The sequence below is a fragment of the Pseudorasbora parva genome, chromosome 3, assembly GCF_024679245.1.
Source record: "Pseudorasbora parva isolate DD20220531a chromosome 3, ASM2467924v1, whole genome shotgun sequence".
In the NCBI taxonomy this organism is placed as follows: Eukaryota; Metazoa; Chordata; class Actinopteri; order Cypriniformes; family Gobionidae; genus Pseudorasbora; species Pseudorasbora parva.
In genome coordinates, this window is record NC_090174.1 from 32,901,906 (window position 1) to 32,928,332 (window position 26,427).

General features: G+C 37.9%; 1 protein-coding gene across 5 annotated transcripts in view; it reads right to left on the reverse strand.

The window, feature by feature from the left end:
* The window catches only part of sptbn2 (spectrin, beta, non-erythrocytic 2), a 99,207-nt gene that overhangs the window by 48,904 nt on the left and 23,876 nt on the right, over positions 1-26,427 (reverse strand). For 3 of the 5 annotated variants that reach the window (XM_067438504.1, XM_067438503.1, XM_067438506.1), the window contains exon 2: positions 7,592-7,776. In XM_067438504.1, coding sequence (XP_067294605.1) covers positions 7,592-7,748 — 157 coding nt within the window. In that variant the 5' untranslated portion in view covers positions 7,749-7,776. Of the gene's footprint in view, positions 1-4,586; positions 5,228-7,591; positions 7,777-26,427 lie in introns of those variants that run through there. The other 2 variants (XM_067438507.1, XM_067438505.1) reach the window with 1 other exon arrangement.

Here is a 26,427-nt window from a genome sequence, read left to right on the forward strand (position 1 = left end):
GATGTAAATGGGAAAAAAATCTCCCCGGGGGAGTATGCCCCCGGACCCCCCTAGGTTTGGGCTAAGCCCCGAATGTTTATATCGTCTGGCTCCGCCCCTGTACGGAAGTGGTTGAAAGTAGATTCAAAACATTTCAAAAACAACCAAACTGACAGCAAAGAACTAGCACGGATGAAAGCCGACTGTTCTGTCGCCTCGCGTCACGGAAAAAAATTGATCTTGAACACCAAAAGAACTACAGCCGACTCTTAGCTAGCACGCACATTGTGCGCCTGCGTGTAAATGAGACAGTCTATTTCTACAGATATATTTCATTCAAAAAAGGAAACTGTAACAGTAAACAATTTTGAATATCAATCCTGCTGACCACCTTCTTTATTCCAATCTGCTAATGCTAATTACACTCTAAAAAATGCTGGGTTAAAAACAACCCAAGTTGGGTTGAAAATGCACCGACCCAACAATTGAGTTGTTTTAACCCAATGGTTGAGTTGTTTTAACCCAGTGGTTGAGTTGTTTTAACCCAGTGGTTGGGTTAAATGTTGCTTAAGACAACCCAATTGCTGGGTAAGAACAACTCAACCATTGGGTTAAAACAACCCAATTGTTGGGTCGGTGCATTTTCAACCCAACTTGGGTTGTTTTTAACCCAGCATTTTTTAAAGTGTAATATATCTGCCCAGGGACTGGGATCAGGTAAGATGATGTTAAATTAGAACAACCTTTTATCTGTACCATTTTGACTTTACTTTGCTCACTGTTTTCCTCTCATACTCATTCACTAAGCTGAACAACCAATCAGAGTTCACTCCCTCACCGACGGCCTGACTCAGATTCCACCAGCTGAATCAGCCCAAAAGACTAGAGCCAATAGTGCGGAACACACTTACTTCATCCACTTGTGATTTTGTTGACTAAAACACATATTAAAAAGGTCCTCATGAAATCAAAAACAAACTTATTTATTTTGTTAGAAAACATTTCTGGTCTTAGGGTGAACTATTAGGCCATTAAAAAGTTAATCAATTGTTTGCCGTGGTAATCTTTAGTCAAAATCTGAAAAGTTACTTCGGTCTGGAATGGTGTTCCTTTTCTGATGACGTCAGTTTGACAGCTTGGGTTTGAATATCCTTAACCACTCCCCTCCAACCGTTCGTCTGCTATGAGCGTGAGATGGAGAAGAGGAGCGCTGAAGTAAAACCCTGCCCTCTGTTCAATATTCCATTTCACTTGGAAATACGTCACAGCATTGAAATAAAATCAGTTGCAACTTTAATACCAGGTGAAAGCAGGCCTCAGTGTGTTAGTGTGACGTGATCATGTATAGTAGGTCTACTAAATTGTGTGTTTGAACAAGGTAGCCTTAAATTCTCTGCCTAGAATTTTAGTAAATCTGTGTTTGTCTATGTCTGAAGAATTTCTGTGCATTTCTGTGTAATGACTGAGAGGGAGAGGTGGGGAGGAGAACGTTTACCTCTTCAGGGTGACTGACACTGGGGTAAAAAACCCTTTAAACCCAAGCACACTCCCAAACACACACAGCTTATCAGCAGAATTCCACTGAGATTTAAAAATGACATTTTTATCCATACTGATATTCTCCTGCTCATACTCCTAAAGCTCTGAATCAACATTTCCACCTGTTTGTGTTGCTTAGAGCTCTGTTGGGATGCACACACACAGCTAATTATGTAGACTTTGGAAAACATTCACTGTCATTATTTGGGGGCGTGGGGGACGGGGATTCTGAAGTGTGAACCTAACCTAGACTTTCCCACTCACTTGTTTATTGAAACACTCTTAATTTCACACGATTATGCTTAAATCAAAATAAAACGTGCAAAGCAAATTTGTAACGGCAGGTTTTATATTATATGTGTGTGTGTGTGTGTGTGTGTGTGTGTGTGTGTGTGTGTGTGTGTGTGTGTATAATTAAACATCAGGTTTTGCATATACATCATTAAAATATTTATTTATATGCATATTTATGTACAGTATATGCAGATATAGCCCGTAAGAAAATGACTTAACCTGATACATTCTGTCAGCTTATTCAGTGTGTACATGCTTGTTTGCATTTTGACTTCAAAACTGGAGAAAACTGAGTTTCCAAACCTTATGTAAATAGGGATTTCTTGTATTGTCTGATTTTCATAAGCTGATTTATCAGCAATATATTGTGCATGCAAACACTCTATATCATTCCACGTAACAAAAAGAGGGGGAATAAAAAGAAGAATGTGTGTAATTGAGAACTGGATTGCTGATTTAGCCAAACTGTTTTGCAATGACAGTGACACATTAAGTTCTTTTGAAACAGTGACAGAACCTTGTAAGAAATTACTGGCATCCTATTCATTGCATTACACAAACACCTGCAGGCATGCATACACTATTACCTAGTTGCAGAGATTTATTCAAATAAAGATAATTAGAACCACAACAGAGGAACTGCTTTTACATCAAACACAATAAACGCATGAAGACCATGTCTGAGCACGCGCATCGATACGATGCACATGCACTTCTGTAAAATGCTTTTAAAAAATGCCTATGAGCAACCTGACCGGATTTACCAGTGTGTGTGAGATCAAGTACGTGAGAAGAGAGGCGGATCACAGGCGGCTTGAGCAGAAAAGATACATGAGACACTGTACATGTCTGTGTCTCTGTGAATGTGTGTCAAAATGCCGCTAAATGTATGCACCAGATTTCAGACAGGTGCAATAACGCAACCACAGTAATCACTAGCATGTACTGTACATACCAGCAGCTCTCTCTCTCTCTTACTTTAAAATCTCCATGTCCTCTTAAGTGTCTTTAAAGGACTAAATGAAAACAGTATTATGCATTATGCACAACATTGATGTTTGACATCTATCAGCCTGCATGGTCTAAACCAGTTTCTAACCAGAGGGCCGGGGCCCAATAAGGGGCTTCAGCAAACACCCATAGGGGCATCATGATAAATGATTTAAAATAAAAGCATAAAAATATGCCAAAAGAACTACAAATCACATGATACATTTTATGAATATAAAATATTTTATCTTATGCACTAATTCACAAACAACCTAAAAAGTCACATCAAACAAACCACTCGGCGTAATCATTTTAAATAGTAATTGAAAAACATGACTAGACTACTAGAAATTTTGCTTCTAGAATTCAGGGTTAACTTTAGATATTTGCTTCCAGAGACTCTTGAGGTGTGTGTTCATTTTCAAGGCCTGTTTTGCAGATGTCATTCTTCTATACAAAAGATAATAGGCCTGAAAAGTACAATGCTCGAGTCATTATCTCTCTGTTAACTGAGAAACACTCCCCATGACCTCAAGCGCACACAAACACACAGCAGATCAGATCTCGCGTCGTGTGGGGGGATTAGAAGAGTTCACACATGCTATGTGGCGCCTGTCTAAAAACTGTGGTTTTAAAGACAGAAAAAAGTAAACAATCGAATGAATGATGAACCCACACCCACACACACACAAAACACCAAACCCCACAAACACTAAGAACATTCTCCCAAAGGAACTATATTAATACATGCACTAGGAGTTTCTATCCTCTCCTTTTCAGCCCTATTATCCCTCTGCACTCCCCTTCTTATCCTCTTCCCTTCCCGTCTGTTCCTCTCCACTCCTTTCCAACTGTTATCCTCTCCTCTCCCCTCTTATCCTCCCTCTCCTACACCTTTCCGTTCTGCACTTTCCTCTTGTCCTCTCCTCTCGCTCCCATTTTAACACGGTGTAATTTGGATCTGGGGCAAAAGCCCTGCGGTACCTGAAATAAGGCCACTCTCTAGGAGACCAGCACAGGTCTCTGTGTCTCTCTCTCTCACGCACAGGCATAAAAATAAATCATTGTAGGCCTATTTTCTCATCTGCACCATCTTTGGTGCAGAGAGAGAGATAAGTTGTTTTTTACTAAAACCACAGAGGACAGATTAATGGTGGATATGTACTGCAACCTTTTACAAGGACAATTTTATCATCACGAAAATGTTTGCATTTTCAAAATTGTTATTACATTAAATGCTGTATGTTTGTTTGAGAACTTGAACTATACATAACCACCTTTAAACTTTAAAAAATATCAATTCAAATGTGCCATTTTAGTAATTTCCCTACTTTTCTTATAATGTTTACAGTGCAATACATCCAAAAGATGAGTGATCAAAACAGTTTAGAATAATGTTAAACTATTTGTGCATAAGCTGATTAATATTCATGAGTTAACCCTTCACCACTGATTTCACAACCACCACATATGTGCACCACCTAACTTTTAAAAATAAGTGACGCCCATGATGATGGGGTTCAGTATGTCAAGGAAAATTTGTCTTCCAGTTCTGGATGTGGTCACATGAACTTTTTGATTGTGACATTCAAAATTGTTGACCGTTTCAGGGGATTCATAATGTTTAAGTGGCTCAAAAGACGAGATAAGTTTACTTGCATGGTTTTAAGGTTAGCTGGAAGGCTAATCTACTCTTTCACAGAAAGAGTAAAAAAAAAAAAACAGAAAATCTGAGAAGAAAAAAAAGAGAATATGAGGTATGAGCCAAGAACAAACCGTCTTACCTTGCAGCTGTTTGAAACGGCCTTCCAGGATGTTGGAATATTGCACCTGGTTTACAAAGGCAGCTGGCGAGAGACACGACTCAGGTTCGCGGTGATCAAAATCCATGTCTCTACTTTTTCACTGTAACGCTCACTCGCTTTCACTGTGAACCGTTCCACTGACCCTCACTCTCAACTTTCATCCAAAACAATCGATCACTCCACAAGAGTAAAGCCAGAAGTCATAAGCATGGCACATGAAATTAAAGGTTTGAAAAATGAAGAGAAAAAAGTAGACCAAGACAAAAAATGGCCAAATGTTAAACTCCCCTCAAAAGTCCCAAAAAAAAGTTTAGAAACAGAAGCTCTCCAGGTGTGTGCACGCACCAGAGCGTTTCAGTGCATGCTAAACCGCGCCATACTGCTTCATCCGTTTGAAAAGAAAAGAAAAAAAACCTCTTCCTTTAATTGACACTGTCTTTCTTTCTCTGCCAAAAAAAGATCCCACGTGTAGTTGAAGTGAGAAAAAAAGTATAGTAAGAACAAAATATTCCTCTTTCACTGCATTTTCTTCTCTGCTTCAAATGCACTTTTCTCAGTGCAAAACTCAGTTTCCTCTCGCACACACACCTTGTTTGAGTAAGCCTGCAGAACTAGCTGCGCTCAGCTTCCTAAGTAAACAAAGCCTCCTACTCTCTCTCTCTCTCTCTCTCTCTCTCTCTCTCTCTCTCTCTCTCTCTCTCTCGGTTTCTGAGCTTTGGCATTTGCATAAGGTGTGTGTGGGAGGAGCAAAGCCCAGGCTGAGCGAGAAAGACAGACAGAGGGAGGGTGAGAGTATGGAGGTGTGGGCTGAACCATTTCTGAAGGTGGACTAGGGGTGGATAAGTAGTCAAGAGATTGATGGTTTCAAAGGAGAGATGGGCTTGTGGGACCAACCTCACGAGGTGATCAGATAGTCATCATAGTCAGAAACCATTGAAGAAAAAGTTTGCATTCATTTTACACCTGTCTGGATTTTATGTTGTGTAATATAAAGTTTTAGTGATTTTTGTGGGTTCTAAGGGATTGTAAGACCTTTATCTCCAATTAATCACGTCAAAAAAGTCCCTCTCTTGTCTTAAACACGTGCACAGATAAAATAAGACGTTAAAGCAGGAAGGAAGTACTTGAGAAAGACTCAACAAACTCGCGCTGTCTTTTTTCCTGTGCAAGTGTGTGCACCACCTCACACCCATGAGCAGGCGTTTGGCATTGACAGAAAACTCATCTCATGATGTAATGCCAACTAATGGATCAGAGAACTGAATCTATTTTTTCAATAAATGCAAATACATTTATCAAAAACCTTGTTCAGGGAATTTGCACCCCTCACAAACAGAACTGCTCACACACACATGCGCGCACACACACACACACACACACACTTCTTGTGTGTGCAGATTTTACAAGAGGAAGTGGTGTAATGAAGAACAGTCCAGTGGCAGGTTTTGCTGATTAGCAGCAGTGTCACCAGCAGTGACCATCAAAGAGCAGAGGTCACAGGTCAAACCATGGCCAGAAGCACTAGGCCATCAGTCAGCCAGCATGTAACTGGAAGAGAACATTTTATCACAGCAAACTCTAAACCAACACAAAATGGGAGGAAGAGGAGGATAAAGGCAGATAGTAAGAGGAAAAATAGAGAGGGAATTGATCATTTTCGATGCCAAAGTACCATATATATTGTAAGTCTTTTTGACATAAATTGTGGTATAAATTTGACCTTTTTTATGTGACACTAGTGGGTAATATATAAAGCAAAGGTTTTATTCTTAAGAATTTTCTGTCTATCTATGGCTTGCATTTAGCTCTAATGAATGTGTTTGTTTTAATAATACTTGACGTTTATGTCTGTTTATATAATGTAAGAAAATACATGGTGTGTGAGAGGCACAGAGGAGGACACAAAAAAGTCTGAGAACAGCTAAAGTTAACTGTGTATGGGTGTGAGAGGCCTGAGTGCTGGGCCTCCGAGACCCCTCCTCTGCTCTTTCCTTCAAGAGACATTCTAGCTCAGTATTCTTAGTTTCCCTTGCCCTGTCAGCACTTTGAGGAATTAATGTTTTGCCGGTGTTTATTGTGATTGATATGGTGGTTTTTTTTTCACATGCTGGGTATGATGCATAAAGACAACAGAGTGAATTAAACTCGTCTCAATTTCATAGACCAGCAGGTGCTTCTATGAATTCTATTAAACCTTGTGTTACTCCTTTTTTCCAGCCATTAATTACTTTATTTATGAAACACATAACCTTTGAGGATTTCCCCAGATATCCCCAAAGGGAGTATGTGTCAGATTTAGCTTACTCCTGGGGACAATTTTCTCAGTCCCACTACTATCCAATGAAGTTCAAATCGACAGCTTTGAGCGCGACTTTTAAAAGCATACAAAATTGATTCATTATGTGCCTCAGAACGTGTGAAAGAGCATGACAACATCTGGCTTTAACACATCCATTGACAGCAGAAAGAAAACAAGTGAGAGATGCAACAGGTCATAAATATGACATCAGGAAGCCCCTGGAGATGAGAGAGAACGAGGGGGCGTCACAGGGTGAATAACAGCACTGGAAGAATGTGAACATCAAGTCACTGCTTGTCAAAAGACGGTATCTTACTGCACATTATTAACACACACCAACTACTGCGTTACGCACTACCATTCATTATGTATGACTTTTTTTTATCCATGTAAAGCCATTCTACAAGCATACACTTCAAAAAGTTATATTATTATAACTATACTATCATGTAAACAGTTCTCCAAGATCACTGTAAGAACATGTAGAATGTGTTTGTGTTCAAGCTGGTTCAAGTGGGGTTTGTTATTTTGTGGGGGTTTTTACATGTTGCCTTATGCCACCCCCTACTGGACACAATCGCATGATGCAACCTGTTGAAAACTACTATACTGATAAAGAAGCATGCAAACAAACAGGAAGCACATTGGTGCACTTACATACATTAGCAAAAAAACTTAAACTGACCTGCGAGAGCTTTGATGCGGGAACGTTCGAACAGACGTGCAGAACTGTTCTCATTATCCCACTCTGTTTCGGCTGCGATGTCCCAGCGGTTGTTGATGTCATTGTATTGCTGCTGGATCTCGACGCTGTCGAAATCAGTCGGTGAGATTGTGCTCATGGTCGCAGCTGCAAACTCGACAACAGCCCTGGAAATCAAAGTACAACAAAGTAAGACTATGACAAATAAACTCTTAATTAGAGATCTCAGTAAATGTGCCAGAAGAAAGCTGGAGGATATCAGTCACGCACACATCACAGATGCTGCACATTTGGCAGCAAAAAAATACAAGCCTTTGTTGGAAAAGGTGGGTCAGAACATTAAAACATTCAATCAAATATATTTATAACAAAAAATACTGTATACTGAATTACATGCTTAAATATGGCTGAAAGAAGATTGAAAAAAAATGGCCAGCAGAAAAAACGATATCTCAGTAAGACAATGTACGCAGATGAAGTTAATCTAACCTGGTATAGCACACACTGGGCTCACCCTGCAATCTGCATGAGCTTAGTATTTATTTGCACAAGAAATTACAATACACTGTAAAAAGACTTCAGGTCTCCAATTGAATTTCTTTTAGTGACCAATCACATCTAAATTTTTCAGATGGCTGAACTGAATTTCAGTGAATTAAATTGTATCAATTCACAGAATTTCAATTTGGCCAACTGAAAAATTTAGATCGGTGATCGGTCACTAGAAATTTTTCAGTTGGAGCCATTTTTTTTTTTTTTTTTACAGTGTAACATCAGAACCAGGGCCAGAATTAACAAGTGCCAAATGGAAACAAACTGACGACTTCTTTTTATGCTAGTTGGTTTTTATCAGGAACTTTATCTTTTAATAAAATATTCTTGATTTTTGATATTCTATGAATTATATTCTAGCCTTCATTGATAAAAAATAAATGTTATTTTAATTAATATAGTTTCATGGCCATCAATAAGTATATTTTATGGTCTGTAAATGTTCTTAATTTACCAATTTTTTTGGGCCGATATGGAAAAGGTTATTTTTTTCAGCAAGGGTAAAAGCACAAAATAATTATCTGTGCAGGAAGAAATAGTTAACATGAAGATAAGCAAAGATTAATTCAAAACCTAAACAAAAATGCAGATTAAATGAAATCCCTCATGCCCTCATCCAGGCTGAGCAATCCCTCGAGCTAATCCCACTATAAAGATGAGTTCTTAGAATCCAGAGATTCTGGAAGGAAAAAGAGAATTGCCTGTAGGAAAACGTTTATTCCATAAATGTTTCATGGCATTACAAACCTCCAGGGCCAGAAGATCAGGAAAAATGTGCATCCCTCACACACTGTTCATTCTTGCTCTGTTTTGCACTGAAACATATACCTGCTCTCAACGACACTGGACTCTCTGGGAGACAGACAGCATGTAACCTACATACAACGATGTAACCATTTCTAAAACATTTGATGGAGAAAATAAACACACAAAAAGATTTAATATTTTCTGTCTGGCCCACTATGATATCCCTTTGTTTCAACAAATTCAGAGCGTCATTTAACTTCAAAAGAAGTTGATGGTCCGAACCTAGTGAGCATTTTAAGGAAGCAAAGGCACAAAATGATTGACCCTTTCACAATTGCAAGGCAGCACTGCATATCTCCTTTGCAGAAAATGGGATGCCATAATGTAGTTAGAAAAGCACAGTTAAAACAAATTAAACCAAGATGGCAAAGTGGGAATAATATTGATTATACTTAATATTTTTTAACTGAATTTTAAGTATTCCAACATGTAATTAATTAATATTGGAGTCTGTTTACTTCTGTGTGCTATTTGTAGGATGTTTTTGTATGTCTCAGTCCATTATGAGTTTTCGTTACAGCTACCTTAGAAGACAGCTGCCTATGTTTGCGGTAGGCAATAAGGCAGCTCAATAGGTTTTGGAATAGAGCCAGCGTGTGCATCCTTTCATGGTAATGTGCCTCAGATGCAGTGATTTATGAGGTCTTTGTGTATGGCTGTATGGTGATCGGTGTGGTGGCCTGAATCAGTGTGAGCAAGCGCGTGTCTACGTGTCCGTTCTCTCCCAGCAGGGTCCAGCTTTAATCCACCCTGAGCATCACTTCACCGACAGCTCCATCAGTCATAAGAGGAGAAAGAAGGGTGGGGGACGACTCTAGAGGATACAAAAGGCCTTTCAGAGACACACAAACAAAGAAACCCCAGGTGCTCATGATGGGGTAATTGGAATTCTTCGATGACCTTATGAGAGATCAGATTTACAGTTGCTTATATCATGTGACATTATAGACCTGGTTTCATGTATTTACTTGGTGCAAAACCGTTAGAATGTACAAAAAACTAGCAAACATTGCTCTGAACTTTAGAATTATGAAAAGTTATAGATGCTCTTTGACACAGCAAGTGTTTTTTTTTTCTAAAGTCTGACTTAACTGAGGAGTGTTTGGGAAACCTGTCTGTGCTAATAACTGCACACTGCAATACTGACAATAATTGGGTATCACTCAAGATTGTCTTTATATGAACATATACATAGTGAAAATATATAGAGTCAATCAAACTCAAGGGTTAAATGAGTAAAAGATAGATGGACAGATAGACATTGTGCATCATTATTCAGTCTTTGAAGAAACAAAACAGGTATATTATATTCATACATATTTCTGATAAACAGAGTGAATGTGTGTGAGCAATAGTTTATGTGCATGAGGCACACAGAGAGATAAACCCATATTTTGGAGGGGTTTATCAACCATTACAAAGAGAGAAGGAAGGAGGGCTGTTTCAAATCCCATTAGCGTGTAGAATAAGGAAGTGCTGAAAATAGAGACTGGACATAGAGCAGTTATCCTGGATTACACCCACACACTCCTCTAGCGTCTCAGTTACTGACACAACACACACACACACACACACACACACACCTCTTCTGTCAAATATCTATCAGGCATGTTACTAAAAACAGCATTTTGATTTGCTCAGCTTTCAGCAGCAGTTTCATAACACCAGACAGATGCTTCATATCAGTGCACATTTCAATGAAAGAGGGTTCCATACATTGTTTCAGGTTGTTCATAATTTACACCTAGTCGAACTTAATGTCCATACAAATTATTATAGAACAAATTTAACAAATTGTAGAGCATATTTTAACATATTTTGTCTAAAGTATAAAACCTTGCCTGACAAAGTCTTGATGATTATTAGTATTTCATATTTTCCTTTATCAAAAATGTTGCTAATTTACCTTTTCAGACATAATACAGTTTTAGTTGTTATATAGGCATATATAATATATAATAAAAAAAAAACAACCATTGCCCTTCTGTAGCTCTATTCAAAGCATTCATCCTCAATAAAATGGACATTTAAGTTCAATCAAAAACAAACATCCCGATCTCATCATATTGATCCGAATCTGTATCTTTCTGCTGTGAAGCACACAGTAAGATCTTGACTGGTGATTTAGAGCCAAGCCTCTCCCGTTAAAAAAAAGACTCTCATTGAGAGGTAACCACAGACCCTTCCCTGTTCCAGGATCGAAATGGTTGGCCATACAGCCATTTGTTTGTACCTCTAATGAAAATATTCTGTGCATGCATATACCTAAACACACACACACACACACACACACACACACTAGGGGTTGCACCAACTAGTCGACTTGAATGCTCTGCCATGACGCTTTAAGCTTGACCTCGACTAGTCACTGGCCTATAGAGGGCATAACAGGATAAACAATTTCCTGACACGCAGGCTCTGTTTTCCACATTTAAAAATAACAAATAAATGCATACTCCGAGAGCTCTTCACAAGAAATGTTTGATAATACCATCTGAATGCACGCTTATTGTACATGTAAGTTAAAAGGGTACTTCAGCGCTGGGAAGATGAATCTGTATTTAAACTGGGTCATCCCTGAAGTAGAAATGTGAAATTATTTTTGAATTTGGTGCCTCTAGACTGAGAAAAGACAGAAAATGTATTTTGGTCTCATGAGGATGAAAGACTACAATTCCCAGAATGCTTCGCTGCCCTGTGAGGCCATTCCCAAAGCCACCGCTACTGGATTACTGTGACTGAGTTTGAGAAGACACTACAATTAAAAACTGAACTGTTCAATATAATGAGTGAGTCACCGCGTGAGTATCACAGCACTGAGCACTAACTGCAGGAGTCAGATAAATGAGCTGAGCTCTCGTGATGAGAGCTGAGGTAATCGCGACTACACTCGCGGCATGCATTCACAACGCAAGTTCAGTCTGGCACGTTTCAGTTCATGCCTTTGCAAGCTTAACTTTCATAGGAATTAATTTGAGAAGTTAAAAGACTTACATTGCTCACTAGGGCTGTACGATTAATCGAAATCGAACCGCAATCGCGATTTGGCATGTGTGCGATTATGAAAGCACAAAGGCTGCGATTTAAATTAAATAAATAAATGCCCAGTGTGTTAGATAAGAGCGGCTCTGTGATAAACGCTGCTCCGTCTGAAAGACTGCGAGTTTGAGTCGCTTATAACGTGCGTTTAAAAAAGCAACACGAGTCAAACATCTTCACAAACTAGTGAAGCGCTCATAAATCTGTTCAACAAAAGACAACGTTCAATAACATGTTTTACCTCACTTCATATCGTCAGTCGAGTGTGTGTGAGCTGATGTGGCTTCTCATCAGAGGCAGACGATGCGTTATTTTATAGTATTCTATGTCAATCAGCACGGCATTATAATACACTTTATGAATATACTTTATAATATTTATAATACTTTATTATTATGAAAATACCCTTGACCGCTTGAAGAACTCAAATACACCATATTTTGCTGCAGTCGTGTTTATTGTCGTCATGTTTAATCAAAGCGTCTCTATCTTCTGTTTACAGAACGTCATTACTTCTCTGAGGCAAATGTGGCGTTTTCCGCTCGAGGGCGCCCTCTGGCTTTCAGTATGAATGAAAAACTTTGGATAATCAATAATAAGAAAAAATTATACTTAATACATTTTAAAACTTAATAAACTTAAAAAATTATAAATTTATTGGACAATCCATGTTTTTCTTCAATGTACAGGAGTTTTTTCCCCCACAGTGGATGCACAAGAGGTTCATATTTCATATTAAAGACAGACTTTAAGAAATTGAAATCACAGATAAACAACACACACACACACACACACACGTATATCTTTTATTTTTTAATTTTTTTACAATAACTCCTTAGGCTTAGACCTTTCCAATGTCTTTAGTTATAGGCTGTCTGCATATTAATAGGTAAGCCAGCAGTTTTTTTTTTGTTAGTTTTTTTTTTTTTTTTTTTGTAAAATAAGTTTTCTGTAAAATATTACAAAAATAATAATTATTAGTATTATATTGTTATATTTATTCTGACATACTCTTTGTATTTGTAATTATGAAAATGTTATTGTAATGGTAATACGTCTTATTTTTTAAAATATTTTAGCAGTAATAATCATAATAATTATTATTAGTCACATTAATATAAAAACACAAAATGTTATATACACACACTTTACATTTGTAAAAAAAATAATAATAACAATAATCGCATTTTAAATCGCAATCGCAATTTTATCCAGAATAATCGCAATTATATATTTGTAAAACATGCGGAAATAGCTCCCTCTGCTGGCTGTAGTCTTTAGCCTTTGGCCAAACATTCCTCTTATGATGCAAATATGGTCAATTTGCATCATAGGAGGAATTTTTCCAGAAATAAAATGCAATAATCTCTTGTCTCAGGGGGATATGAGGGGGGGAAGCACAATCATTTGAATATACTCCAGGGTTTCTACTGATACAAAGCCATATGATAATCGCTGAAGTAACCGTTTAATCATCACGCTAAACGTATGCACATAGCCGATCACGCGGAGCTCGCGTGCGCGCCTCACACAAAACCATTCAGTAGCGCAGAGTATTGTCAACACTGTTCTGTAATTTAGCAATAAAATAGCTTAGAAACTGAAAAGTTCTAGCATATATTTCTTGATAACTAAAACTCACAGCTTCACTATTAGTAGAGAGACGCTGGCGGGTAGAATTAATTCACACACAATCACTCACTAATGCATTCATATTAGGGCTGCATGATATTGGAAAAAAACCACATTGCGATATTTTTTCCCCCAACGATATATATTGCGAAATTGAGAGCCATCAATCCAGGATAAAGTCAATAATACCCATTCCATGATATTAATAATTTCACTAATAAGCGAGCTTCATTACACGTGACAAAAAGAAATGTTGGAAAGTATGTCTGGAATTGTGGAAAATATGATGTGGGTCTGGAAAGCTTGTTGATAGATTAAACATTCGCCGTATCCGGTCGGCAAAACTCTGAACACATCTTCCCTTTTTAAGAATGACTTCAGTGCCGTTCTTTGTTCTTTTCTCAGAGAAAAGCTTAACTCCAAGTCTTCCAGAGTCACGGTCAAAGCTGAAATATTGAAATATTTTTTGGTGATATGTTTTTTGTTCTTACTGATAATCATCCATAAAAGAGTAAGCTACATTTTTAATTTGCAGGGTATAAGGTGGACTTACATTCATAGCATAATACTCACTACTCTTGAGTACTTTTAAAATAGCTACTTTTTACTCCTACTTTGAGTAGTATTTAGGGCAGGTCATTTTTTTTTTTTTTTTACAAAAGTAACAGTACTTCTACTTGAGTATGCTTTTTCAGTACTCTTTCCACCACTGTGTGCCATAGCTGTCCTGTGCACAAGAAGACCTGAGTTCGCGTCTCAGCTCGAGGCTCAGGCTTATTTTTTCATTAATGACGTCATCAGCGACTAGTCGACATCCACTCGATTTTCATCACATAAATGTCGACTTTAAAAAAAAATTGTAAGTTGTTCAACACTTAACACACACACACACACACACACACACACACACACACACACACACACACACACACACACACACCTCCCCTGAGGACAGGGAATCAGGTGCAGCCCTTCCAGACACAAAGCTGGTGCCTCCTTCCAAATCTCTTTAACCTGCTCTAGTGTACATCTCCAAAAAGCTGCCTGAAGGGTGCCGAAGAGTGTTAAAATCTGAGAAGACTGTTATAATCCCAATCTGGTAGGGTGGGGTGGGGGTGGGGTACTGTAACAGCAGATCAGACACACCTATCCCACAGTCTGTGGTGTAAAGAAAAAGAAGAATAGAGTTGAAGGGGATAAGTATAGGTTTGTATTAATGTCAATGTTAAAGGAGAAAACGAGAAAGAGAAATAAATAAATAAAAACAGTCTTATTTATGTAGTTATTTATTTTGCATTTATTATGTTCAGAGGAGCACGTGTGAATGCCTAAAAAAAAAAAAGAATGTTCTGTATGTTCATTTATACCCACGTACATTTGTTTATTGTATACTTAATTTTGCTAATTGTTTGGTGAAGAGCATTTGGAAAGATTTATCAGAGAGTACTCCTATGACAACAGCTGATAGCTCTAGTCACACAAGTATGCAAAGACATCCATTTATCAATATTCTGACATTAGCCCACAGCAAAAATCTGGAATGAGATCGCTGTGAATACAAAATATACCTATTATATTTCTGAAAATATTTGCCACCAGTAACCAGTTTCCTATACTCTGGCATTCCAGCTCAGATTCTTTTCACAGCGAGGCTGTCGGGCAAAAATCTTACTTTATGTTTATCTAGAACTCACCCTTTACATTGGTTTGTGGGTTTTGCACAATTTTAAACAATGGGTGTGTTTACATGCTCGTTCTTAAGCCGGTTATGCCTAACAAGCCGACAATGAACATGGTCATGTAAATGCAGTAACCCGTTTTCTTTTATCGGAGTAAGGTCACAAACGATGTAACCATAAACTGGTCGGAAAAGGTCGTTTTTTGCCTCTTACCCTGATTTTGGTTGCAGTGTAAACACATTAACGCGAGATAGCGTTTTGCATGAAATAAGCACATGTATCACAAACACAGACTCTTATCTCATGCAGCAGAAGTAGAAGAGGTTCAGTCAAAACGCTGCATCTGGATCTGCATGAGGGATAATATGAGCCGTAAATCTTCCACTGACACGGTGCACGCTTTATTTAACATCACAACTGACGTAACATTTGGAATTTTGGAATACTCTGAGTCAGATACAGACATTCTTATTTTTGATGTCACTACAAGGAAATAACCTGGTGTATTAATAAAGTCATGTAAACATGGTTTACTTGCGTTTTCAGTTTACTGGTTTGCATGTAAACGGGGAAAACTGGTGATTTCAATTAAAGCTGATATTTGTGAGTTATCAGCTTACTGATGTGCATGTAATCGCACCCAACTCATAACTCATAACCCCAACTCATAACCCTAACAAGTGCCACATGCAGTTTGGACGTCTCTGCTTGTTTGCAGTGCTAGGGTAAATGAAGAACTACATTCAATAAATACAGCGTTTTCTTTACTTAAAAAAAAAAAAAAACCAGAAGAAAGCTAAAACATGACCAGTCAGTCACAGGTGAAGCAAATATTGTTGATCATCTTCTAACAACAAGGCCACGAATTAAGCTCTGGAGAAGCATATTAGCATAATGTTTTGGCTCATTGTGGTACATTTGAGGAATAGAGAAGTGTCTTAGTATTGGCTATGACTCAACATATGCTAGACTGTATTAAATAGCCTGTGTAGCACTTAGTCTTTAATGAGATTTTAGAAAAATCTGAGCATCAGTATGGCTACAGTCAACTTTAAAACCCTGCAAGTTACAATGCAATGCACTCAGATGAAGCGGCTCTAAAGATGGACTAAACACAAACCTTGTCAAAAACCTATTTTCGAGCTAGGCAAAAAAAAGAATGTCAATTCTGAGGCTCTTACAAAAATCAGTTCATTCAGCCCTCGTCTAGGGATCCCAATGCTCTAAATAGCAATTCAACATCTAAAAGTATGTTTATTTGTACGTTTTTGAAGAGGAGTACATTTTCCTTGTCTATAAAAGCGATTTTACTCGTGCTGACTGACAGATCAAAAGTGTGTGCACAAGACAGCATGCAATCCCGATATACACACAGAATTATAGCATTTCAAAATATGGTCAGTAGGGCTGTACGATTTGGGAAAAATATCTCTTATCTTGCGATTTTTTTTTATTGAAATTTCTTTTACAAATGAAAAGTGCACATACATATTATATATATATATATATAGTCACACACATATGTGCTTGTATATTAATAATTATTAAACTAATAATAACTATTATTGTTATTGCTAATAATATATATATATATAATCTTTAACAAAATAAGAAATATTACTATTACAATAGAATTTTCATTATTAAAGGTAAAAAAAGAGTGTTTAAGAATAAATATAACTATCATAATAATCGTAATAATAATAATAACATTAATAGGAATAATTATAATTATATTTTACAGAAATCTTTATTTTAAAAAAAAACAGGGTTTCGTGTTAACATGCAGACAGCGACTAAAAATCCCTAGAAATGTCTAAGGATTGATTATGAAATTATTATTATTATTATTATTATTATAAAATATGTGATATCAATTTCTTAATTTTTTTCAAGACCAAGTCTGTCTTGGATGGAAAAAATTGAAAAACATATGGATTTCATATGCATTTATTTAGTTTTTTTTTTTTTTATTCCCCTCAAAATAGGATTGAGTGAGCACTGCTGGGCACAAAACACATTAATTCATACTTGATGCCAGAGGGCCTATATGTATATGCCAGCCTTTGCGTACTTAACTGACCTTCTCATCTAATCGTACACAACTGTACAGTCAGAGATGTCCAAAAAGCAACAGACATTAAGCAGCTTTTTTGGCGTTTCACCACCTTCAAAGAAACGCCAACTGGACCCCTTGCCGGAAAAATATATTTTTTCCGGCAAAGTCGCTTCAAAATGTGCAGTGGCTTGAAGTTAATTATGAGCGCACTGAACTGTGGTGCAAAATTTGCCGCTCAACACACGAATGCCGCGCAAGCCATTGCGAATAAACAAGCTAGCCGAGAAAAAATGTCCAGTCGCCCACTTGCTAGATGGCGATGCTTTTTGATGGATCTGAGGACATCAGAAAAACTGAGCAGGAAATTGTTTACATTGTGTCTGTGTCCAGCAACGGAGAGTTTACTTCAGACTTTATTGGACTGATTGAATTGGGTGCTGACAGAACCGCGCAGGCCATAAGGCTTGGATGACTAGACAACAAAGTTGGTCGCTGTGTGCACAGAAAGGGCTGCTGTCAACGTTGGTATGTACAACGGCGGTTCAAAAACTCCGGCAACTCGTTGTGGTTGGAGACTCTTGTGCACATTTTGTGCACCACACACACACTGGAGAATTGCGCAAAATAAGCTGATCGCAACGTTCCTTACTGTGAGACATTTAATCGCTCTGTGTTCAAGCTGCTGCAGTTTTATTTACAAAAAGGTGAAGCAAAAAAAACTGCTGCACCGAAGAAGCTCTGTGAAGAAAACGGGATCTCCTTTGTGAAACTGGGTACGTTTCATAATATCAGATGGTCTGCATGGAGGCATGAAACACTGTTAAAAATATCAAGACTAGCCAGCCATTAAAACATGCTGGACATTGGCCGGGGAAAAAATTAAATGTCCAACAAAATGAAATCTTTTCGGTCAAATTGTCAGATTAAAACTGCCTCTTATCGATACCGTAAGCCTGCGACGTGATGCCCTCGCTGTCATGACAGCGCTCCGTGGCTATGGAGGATTGCAATTCTCCACAGCCTGCGAAGTCCTCATATGTGATTTCCGCGAAATGTATCCAGAGTGGACCGAGCTCGCCAAGATAGCCTGTGTAATCCCTGTCTCGAGTGTTCCTGCAGAGAGGGTGTTCTCGCTGCAGAATCGGATAAAGACTAAGCAGCGAAGTCGCCTTGCGGAGAACAGGGTAACGCGGCTTAAGCGCATTGCAAGTTGTGGAGAGACACTGGGAACTTTTGATTTTAAGTCGGCAGCTGCACAATTCAGCACTGCAAAAAAGCGTAAAAAAGTAGCCAAAATGACACGAGACAATGTTATAGGCCTAGTCATTTGTTTGTTCAAGTTCATTTGACAAGGAGTCATTTCACACGGTGGCCAATTTAAATGTTACCAACTAAATGAGACATACTGAGTTTATAATTAAATGTATTAATTGCATCTAAACACAATAGTGTTGTGCCAAGATTTTTCACGTGAATAAAGGCAAAAGTGGTTGTACATCAAGAGCAGGAACAGTTTTTGTGCAATTTGTTTCGTGATCTGACCGGAACAAATAGAAAGTCTCTGCAACGGCGTTAAGCGTTAGATTAAAGCGCTCGTCTGTGTGAAGACTGCATGAGCTGCGAGAGAAATCTGCGTCACTGATAACAGCGGCAACGAGCGCCTGATCGCCTCTTATTTAACAAACGAATGAAATTATACTCTTCTAGTTAACCAGAGATGTTTTGTTTGCATTAGTTAGGTTCATCTGTGAAGCAAGATGTTTTAAAAAAGTGGTAGGGACATGTCCCACCCGCAAATTACGCCTATGGGTTTAAAAAATTGGTTGATTGACGCCAATCGGACGTTCATTTTTTTCCCGTCTATTTGAAAGTTAGGCTAATAAACATGTTGCATATACGGTAGGGCTGTGTATTGCCAAGAATCTGGCGATACAATACGTATCACGATACAGGGGTTACGATACAATATATTGTGATATATTGCGATATTGTAAAAGAGGCAATATATTGCGATATTTCTTTCTTTTTTTTATAAATTAAAAGAATGAAGAACACAACCATATGCCTAAAACACGAGACAAAGTATTTTATTTAATTAATACAGTATAATTTATATCACTAATCACTATTTTGTGCAATCTGAGTAAAGTAAAATGTTAAGTGACAGCAGGATTCTTTATGTGTATATGTTTTAAAGGTTCACAGTATAGCAGTGGCTATTTAACAACAGAAAGTGCAGTCCATTTCATGACTGAATGACTGTTTGTTATATATTTAATACAGTTAATGCAGTCTATTGTATAAAGTGCTATTTCAAGTACTGAACTGCAGAGCTGCTCATCATATCCACATCGCTATGATCTTTCATTCAGCTGCCACCGCTGTCAGTTTTGGTGTGTGTTTATTTTGTTACTGAGAGGAAAACTTGCAGTACATTCTATCGAAACGCTTCTCAGCAGCGCGGGTGAAGTCAGGATGTTAAGCGAGCTCTGTTTCAATGTGTTTCCTGAGTATTCGATTTTAACTTGGCCTATTTTGAAAACAAAATGATTCTTGTCGATTTCCTTAGTGGCTTCTTTATAGCTGAAGCCAAAATGAGTCCACACTTCAGCTTTGTATACTGCAGGAGCGGAATAATGCTATCGTCTTGAGAGCTGGGTTTGCTAATGTAAACACTAGTGATGCACGCACTTTTACCTTGCACTTCTCTGGCTCCGCGTCAGTTATACGTTCTGAGATAACACTGCCATCTAGTGGTTGGGTGTTATACAGTCTGTGGTTTAAACCAAACACAAAGCCACGAATCTTGGATGTAAATAAATAAATATATAAATATCGATACAGTGTTTTTGAGAATCGATACAGTATCGCCAAACATAATATCGCGATATTCACATATATCGATATTTTCTTACACCCCTAATATACGGCCTGATTATGTCTTTTTTTTTTTTTTGTTACATAAATTGCTTTCAGGAGTTTTTGACCGGCATATCATCAAAATGTCCGGAAAACGAAACCTCTGCCAGTCACTTTGACCGGCACCATTTTTTTCTAGCGGAAACTCTGATTGAGATATATATATATATATATATATATATATATATATATATATATATATATATATATATATATATATATATATATATATATATAAAATCTCAAAAAGTACCGATAAGAATACCGTTAAAGTACCGGACCGATAAGCAGTATCAGTAAGAGTAGTAATACCGTAAAAACCTCAACAATACCCATCCCTAGGGCACACACTGTTTCGAATACTGATGCTGACAGAGACAAGATAAACTTACTCAGGGGGTTAATTGAAGAGTTTGAAATCAGATATGACTCGCTCAAGTCATGTGCGAGTGTCATTTCTGAGTATTTGATCCTTCAACATGGCCTCAGGAAATGAAAGACCTCCACACTATTGGAAACACAACAGTTTGCAGCATTCTCAAGAAATATGAGGCCACCTTGCAACTTGACAAAGACACCACTGTGACAGAATGGATGCGCTTAAAGCAGGCAGGAAAACGCCTGGGAGCCTCTTCTGTGCATGACTTGGTCCAAATTATAAATACAAGTAACCCAGATGCTTACTCCAACATCAACAAGGTGGTGAAGCTGTCTCTTACATTGCCTTTAAGCAGTGCAGCTTGGGATTTTCACATCTCAACATAATAAAAACCAAGTACCAATCTCTTCTGTCACATGCTCGTCTCTCAGCCCTGATGCACATTCACCTGTCAAAGCAGAGCACAGAGACATTTGACCCAAAGCCAGCTGTTGACCTGGAGACAGCTAATCGGAGGCTCAACCAAAGACAGGGAGGTGCATCTACAGCATCTTCATCTACCATGCAGGAAGCTGAAGCAGAGGACAGTGGTGGCGACACAGAGGAGGACAGTGAGGAAGACTGCACTTATTAACTCAACACTACATATGTGAGTACCAAACACCATCTCCTGGTACTCACCTGAGTAACTCACTGAAAAAGTTATGTGCACCCCTGCATATAATTCTATTATATAATACATTTATACACACCCGAGCACCCATCGAAAATAAAACATTACTAAAAAACCTTTACAGAACTCATCACAGTGTATAGTATATACAGAGTACAGAGCAACAACAATGAGATTGCTTTCATTTTAGACATTTTATATAAAATGGACATTTAAATGTAGACCTCTCAAGCTGTGATACAGAACAGAACCACACAGCGATGCCAAAAAACTCCTAAACTTTGTTTTTGTTTTTTTGTCCAGCCGACTTGCCGGTTGTAAATTTGCTTTAAGACCGACCAATTTCTTTTTTTACTCTTCAAACAACTAATACAAAAGTAATAAAATAATATGAATTATATTTTAGAAAGTATTATAAATATATAAATTGCCTGGGTCTACATACAAACGAAGGCTGCGTTCTTTCTTTTATAGAAAAACCTGTGACGTCATATATGTTTACATTATGGTTAACGGATGTCACACTATGGCCTGTGCGTTCGTTTCGGCTCATTCTCTGATTCACTGTAACGTTAGACTATTAAAGCCCTGTCGGAGATTTCACTGCATTTTGTGACAGGAGTCAGGACCATGGACACGTTACACACACCATGCGAGTGCACTGCAGAGGGGAGGGCTTTGGGTGTTTGAGCCCGTGCCCTTTTTGAAAATTATTCAAAAGTGCCCCTCTCAACATTCATCATTACTATATTGTGGCTAATAAAACAGAATTTGAATTATAATTAATATAACAACGTGTACAAAACAGTAACAAATGGTGGAAAAGCCTTTTATCTTGTCTCTGTCAGTCTGAAATGTCGTTGTCATAACGCATTGCTATGGGTGCACACAAAAAGTATCTCAACGTGTCCATCTTGATGAGTATCCAAGCAGACATAGTCTGTATATGCCTTAAGAGAACTGTATTCAGTCGAGAAAGACGAGCATATCCCTGTATTAGGTCTTAAAGGGGCAGTAGCCTTTACTGCTGTCTGTTTAATGTCAAACAAAAGATAAGGACATCACTCACTGCTCTTGATTGAATAGCTTTTGTAAGTTTAGTAAGGATTCATTTTTAATTTAAACAGTTAAATGTGCAGTTATTTTACATTTGATTAATTTATTCAATTTCTCTACCTAAAAACTAATGTTAGACCTACCTGAAAAATCTGAAAAGCATTGTTTATTTTATTAGTATCTTTGCTCAATAGTATTTATTTGTGCTGCTGCTTGTATTTAAGTTTTTTGTTCTTATTTTCTTTATGTTTATTTGACAGTAGTTCTTTCTGTCCCTGAGCATGGCAAATACCAAACCGTACTGAAACCGTGAACCTAAAACCGTGATACAAACCGAACCGTGAGCAATCTGTACTTTACACCCCTAGCGTAACGTATGTATGAGGGGGCCACAAAATTAGAAAATTTTCAAAGGGTCCCATGACTGAAAAAAGTTTGGGAAACACTGATTTAGTGAATGGCTGTGGTTCGACGGCAGGAAAAACAATCCAAACAATGACGATTTTTAAACCTTTTTCATCATTAACGTTAATCAAAGTTAGAATTGTAAATGTAGGCTGTCAAGAAGGAAGAAAGAGGGGCAGTGTCTCTTCAAAAAAAAAAAAACAGAGACAATACATATTACAAAAATTCTCATTGTCTGTGATGTTTGTTTACTGTAATATTTACCAGTAAAGAGTTGTTTATAGCTACTTAATTAATTGAATTAAACTATTTTTTTTTGCTTTTTAATATTCAAATGCACTAGTCTATCTCACCAGATGCGTTGGTCTAGCAAGAAGTGCAAGCCACTTCAGAGACACAGATAGTTGCATGTTCTGAGTCAACACAATCGAGCGTAAAAATAAGAAGGATATCACGGAAAAATACTAAAACGGGAAGACAGCGGGAAAAGAGCTAAAATATGTGAGAAATCCGGAAAACAATGGAGGGTTGACAGCTTTGAGTCAATGACAGCTAGCTGGTGGTTGGAACCTTTTCTTAAAGAATGCACCTGAAATGTATGCAATAAACATGTTTTGACAAATATTTCAATTTGTTTGTGGTCTATATAGCCTGCAATTGTGGTCTATATAGCCTGCCTATGCGCACGATATGCCAATTTGTTTAAATTCATACCTACGTAATCGCCATCACCAAAAATTTACCTGATTTTTTTTTAGAAAAAAAAACAATATTGACCTACCAATCGACCCTTATTTTTATTTTTTATTTTATTTATTTTTTACTGTTACTGCAAACCAAAATATTTTTAAGGATGGCCTAAACACAAGAACCTTGCTCCCTCCGCTGCACGCATGCTCAGCATCGGCTCTGGTGCTCATTATCATCATCAGTTCTCTCTTAACATTAGGTTAAGTCAGTGTACTGTTAACTGAATAACTCTAGGATGTTTGTTTATTTCGAGTCAGAGGGAGAGTCAAACACAAAAAATGTTAATAACTTTAGAAATGTGTGGATTAGTGCTTCCTAAAGATGAGAACTGTTTTGAACGGTTCAGTCCGATTTTGTGAACTGATTCACTAAAAAGAACTGGTTAAAACAAACTATTAGATTGCAAACCGGTCATCACTAATGTTCACACGTGACAAATCAAACATTATCCTTCCTGAGTGTGTATGGAAACAATGTGAATGTACTGAAATGTACATGAATGCTGCTGCGTGAGATCAGTGATCGAGAGTACACACACGTTCTTTGTGCATCAATAACAGACTCTCACGTGCTTACTGTACAACACCAAAATTGCGCTCTTCAGAAACAAGCGCATAATACGAGAGCTCATGTTTAAAAGCCAAGCACACACTGAAATAAACAATTCAGTAAAAACACGCTATGAGTCTCTATTCTCTCTGATGTAGCCTCATCAGCCTGGCTGTCTTTACATTAGCACGGTTTTGGACTGTTTGGATGAATTAGATTACTGGATCACTGAACACTTTCCCAGAGTTTAAGGAATGAGAGGAATTGAAATTTAAAAACAATTATCTGATTCCTGATCTTAAGTATTTTATTCCCAACCCCAAATAAACCCAACCTGGCTATTTATAATTGACTGTTTGATTCCTGCTACTACAGACAAGATGACAAAAGGAGGAGAGGAAATCAATAAAGTCTGAGGGGCAAATGTGTACATGCGTGTGTGTGTGTGTGTGCGTGCGCGTGTGTGTGTGTGTGACCAGACATCCCCTTTTTTTAGGGGACAGTCCCGGTTTTTGGTGTTCCGTCCCTGACTGACGCTGTCCCCAGATATTCCCCCTTTTTAAAGCTTGTTCAAAACAACCTGCAGATATATTGAAGAAGAAAAAAAATCCCCCATCATGAAGCAGCTGCTGGTTATAGGAGCAATCATGTAGTGATTATTTTCACCAGCAGATGGCGCTGTGAGATACACTGACTGTACTTGGTCACACGCGTATGCCGCTAATACTTCATGAAGAATGAACGAGTCGAGTGCAGACAGCTCCATTATAGTCAAATATAAAAAACCTCGTTATCGTTTTCAAAGTAGTAACAAAACTATTCATGTAAAATTAAAGGATATTTCTTGTGTTTTATAACAGAACAAAAGCAGTGATTACCACACATAAAAAACATAAACTATTACACTAGCAACAAATGTTTTTGTTAAATATGAGGACTCAAATGTGTATAATGACGTGGATATGACACGGTATTACAAGGAAAGGGTGAAATATGAGAACATTGGCCATGTCCCTACTTTTCATGATGAGTTTTTTTGAGAAAGTAAAAATGCACAATGTTTCCTGTGTTTAGGGGCAGGGGCTGTGTTTTTCTTCCCATTCATCCATTTCTGATTTATAATTTTTGGCTTTTGTTCAGTCTAAAAATGCTGCCCACTTAAATTACATTTAAATTAGATGACTCCTGAGTTTAATATTGATTCATTGAGTCAGGTGTCATTCAATAGTGAATCTGATGGCCGTTGTTGTGAGCGGAGGCAATAGAAAGCTTCTGAATAGAGCTGCAGAAAACTCTTGCTCATCTCAAAAGATATAATTAACCAACGCCTCCTCACCAGCTGAAAACAGATTAAGTTTTCTTGTCTGTTGCAAATGATTCGTGGCTTCCTTGATTTTTTTGTTGTTGTTGCAATTTCAGCCTGGAGCAGTTTGCAGATGCAATGATTTATTGTGATATATCATAACAGCTTTTATGGATTTTTTACACACTATTCAAATTACGCTTTATATTGTACCCACATTTAAAAAAAAGAAATTCACACACAACATCAACACAACTTACAGCCTTTTATTTATTTTCCAGTGGAAAATCATTTCTTCACAGCCTTACCCTCATTACTCTAACTTTCCTTTCTCTGTGTCTCAGCTGGCTGATCTGTTTTGGGCTGCACCCTTTTAATAAAAGAGATCAAAAAAGAGACCATATGCCTCTCGGGCATTGTGTGTGTGTGTGTGTGTGTGTGTGTGTGTGTGTGTGTGTGTGTGTGCGTGTGCGTGTGCGTGTGCGTGTGCGTGTGCGTGTGCGTGTGCGTGTGCGTGTGCGTGTGCGTCTTCTCTGTTGTCCTCCTCTTGATGGTCTTTAATATTGGCAGCCCACCACCAAATAAATATCTCTGTTTTACCTCTATTTATTCCCCTTACATCCTCTATCTCTCGTACTTGATTAGAGTACAGCTAGAGTACCTGATTCTTATGCTGACTGGATGTATGTGATGGAATAAAAGAAAAAAAAACTATTTATTTTACTCCTACACATATGTACCACCTTCCCCTCCTCCACCTACTCACACTCCAGCACACCAGCATCACATGCATACATACAATATGGAAGAATCCACTAAGGTGAAAGAAACATTTCTACTTTCAGGATACTTTCTAAACTGGCCTTTAATTCACACATGTAAGTGCATGTTATGCAGTCCCTGTTATGCAATTCTGGTGTTTAGTCTTGTCAATACTAATGTGTGATCTAAGTTAATCAATAATACTGATCAGCAGAGATGCACCGGTCAACCAGCCATAAATCGGCTTTAGTTTT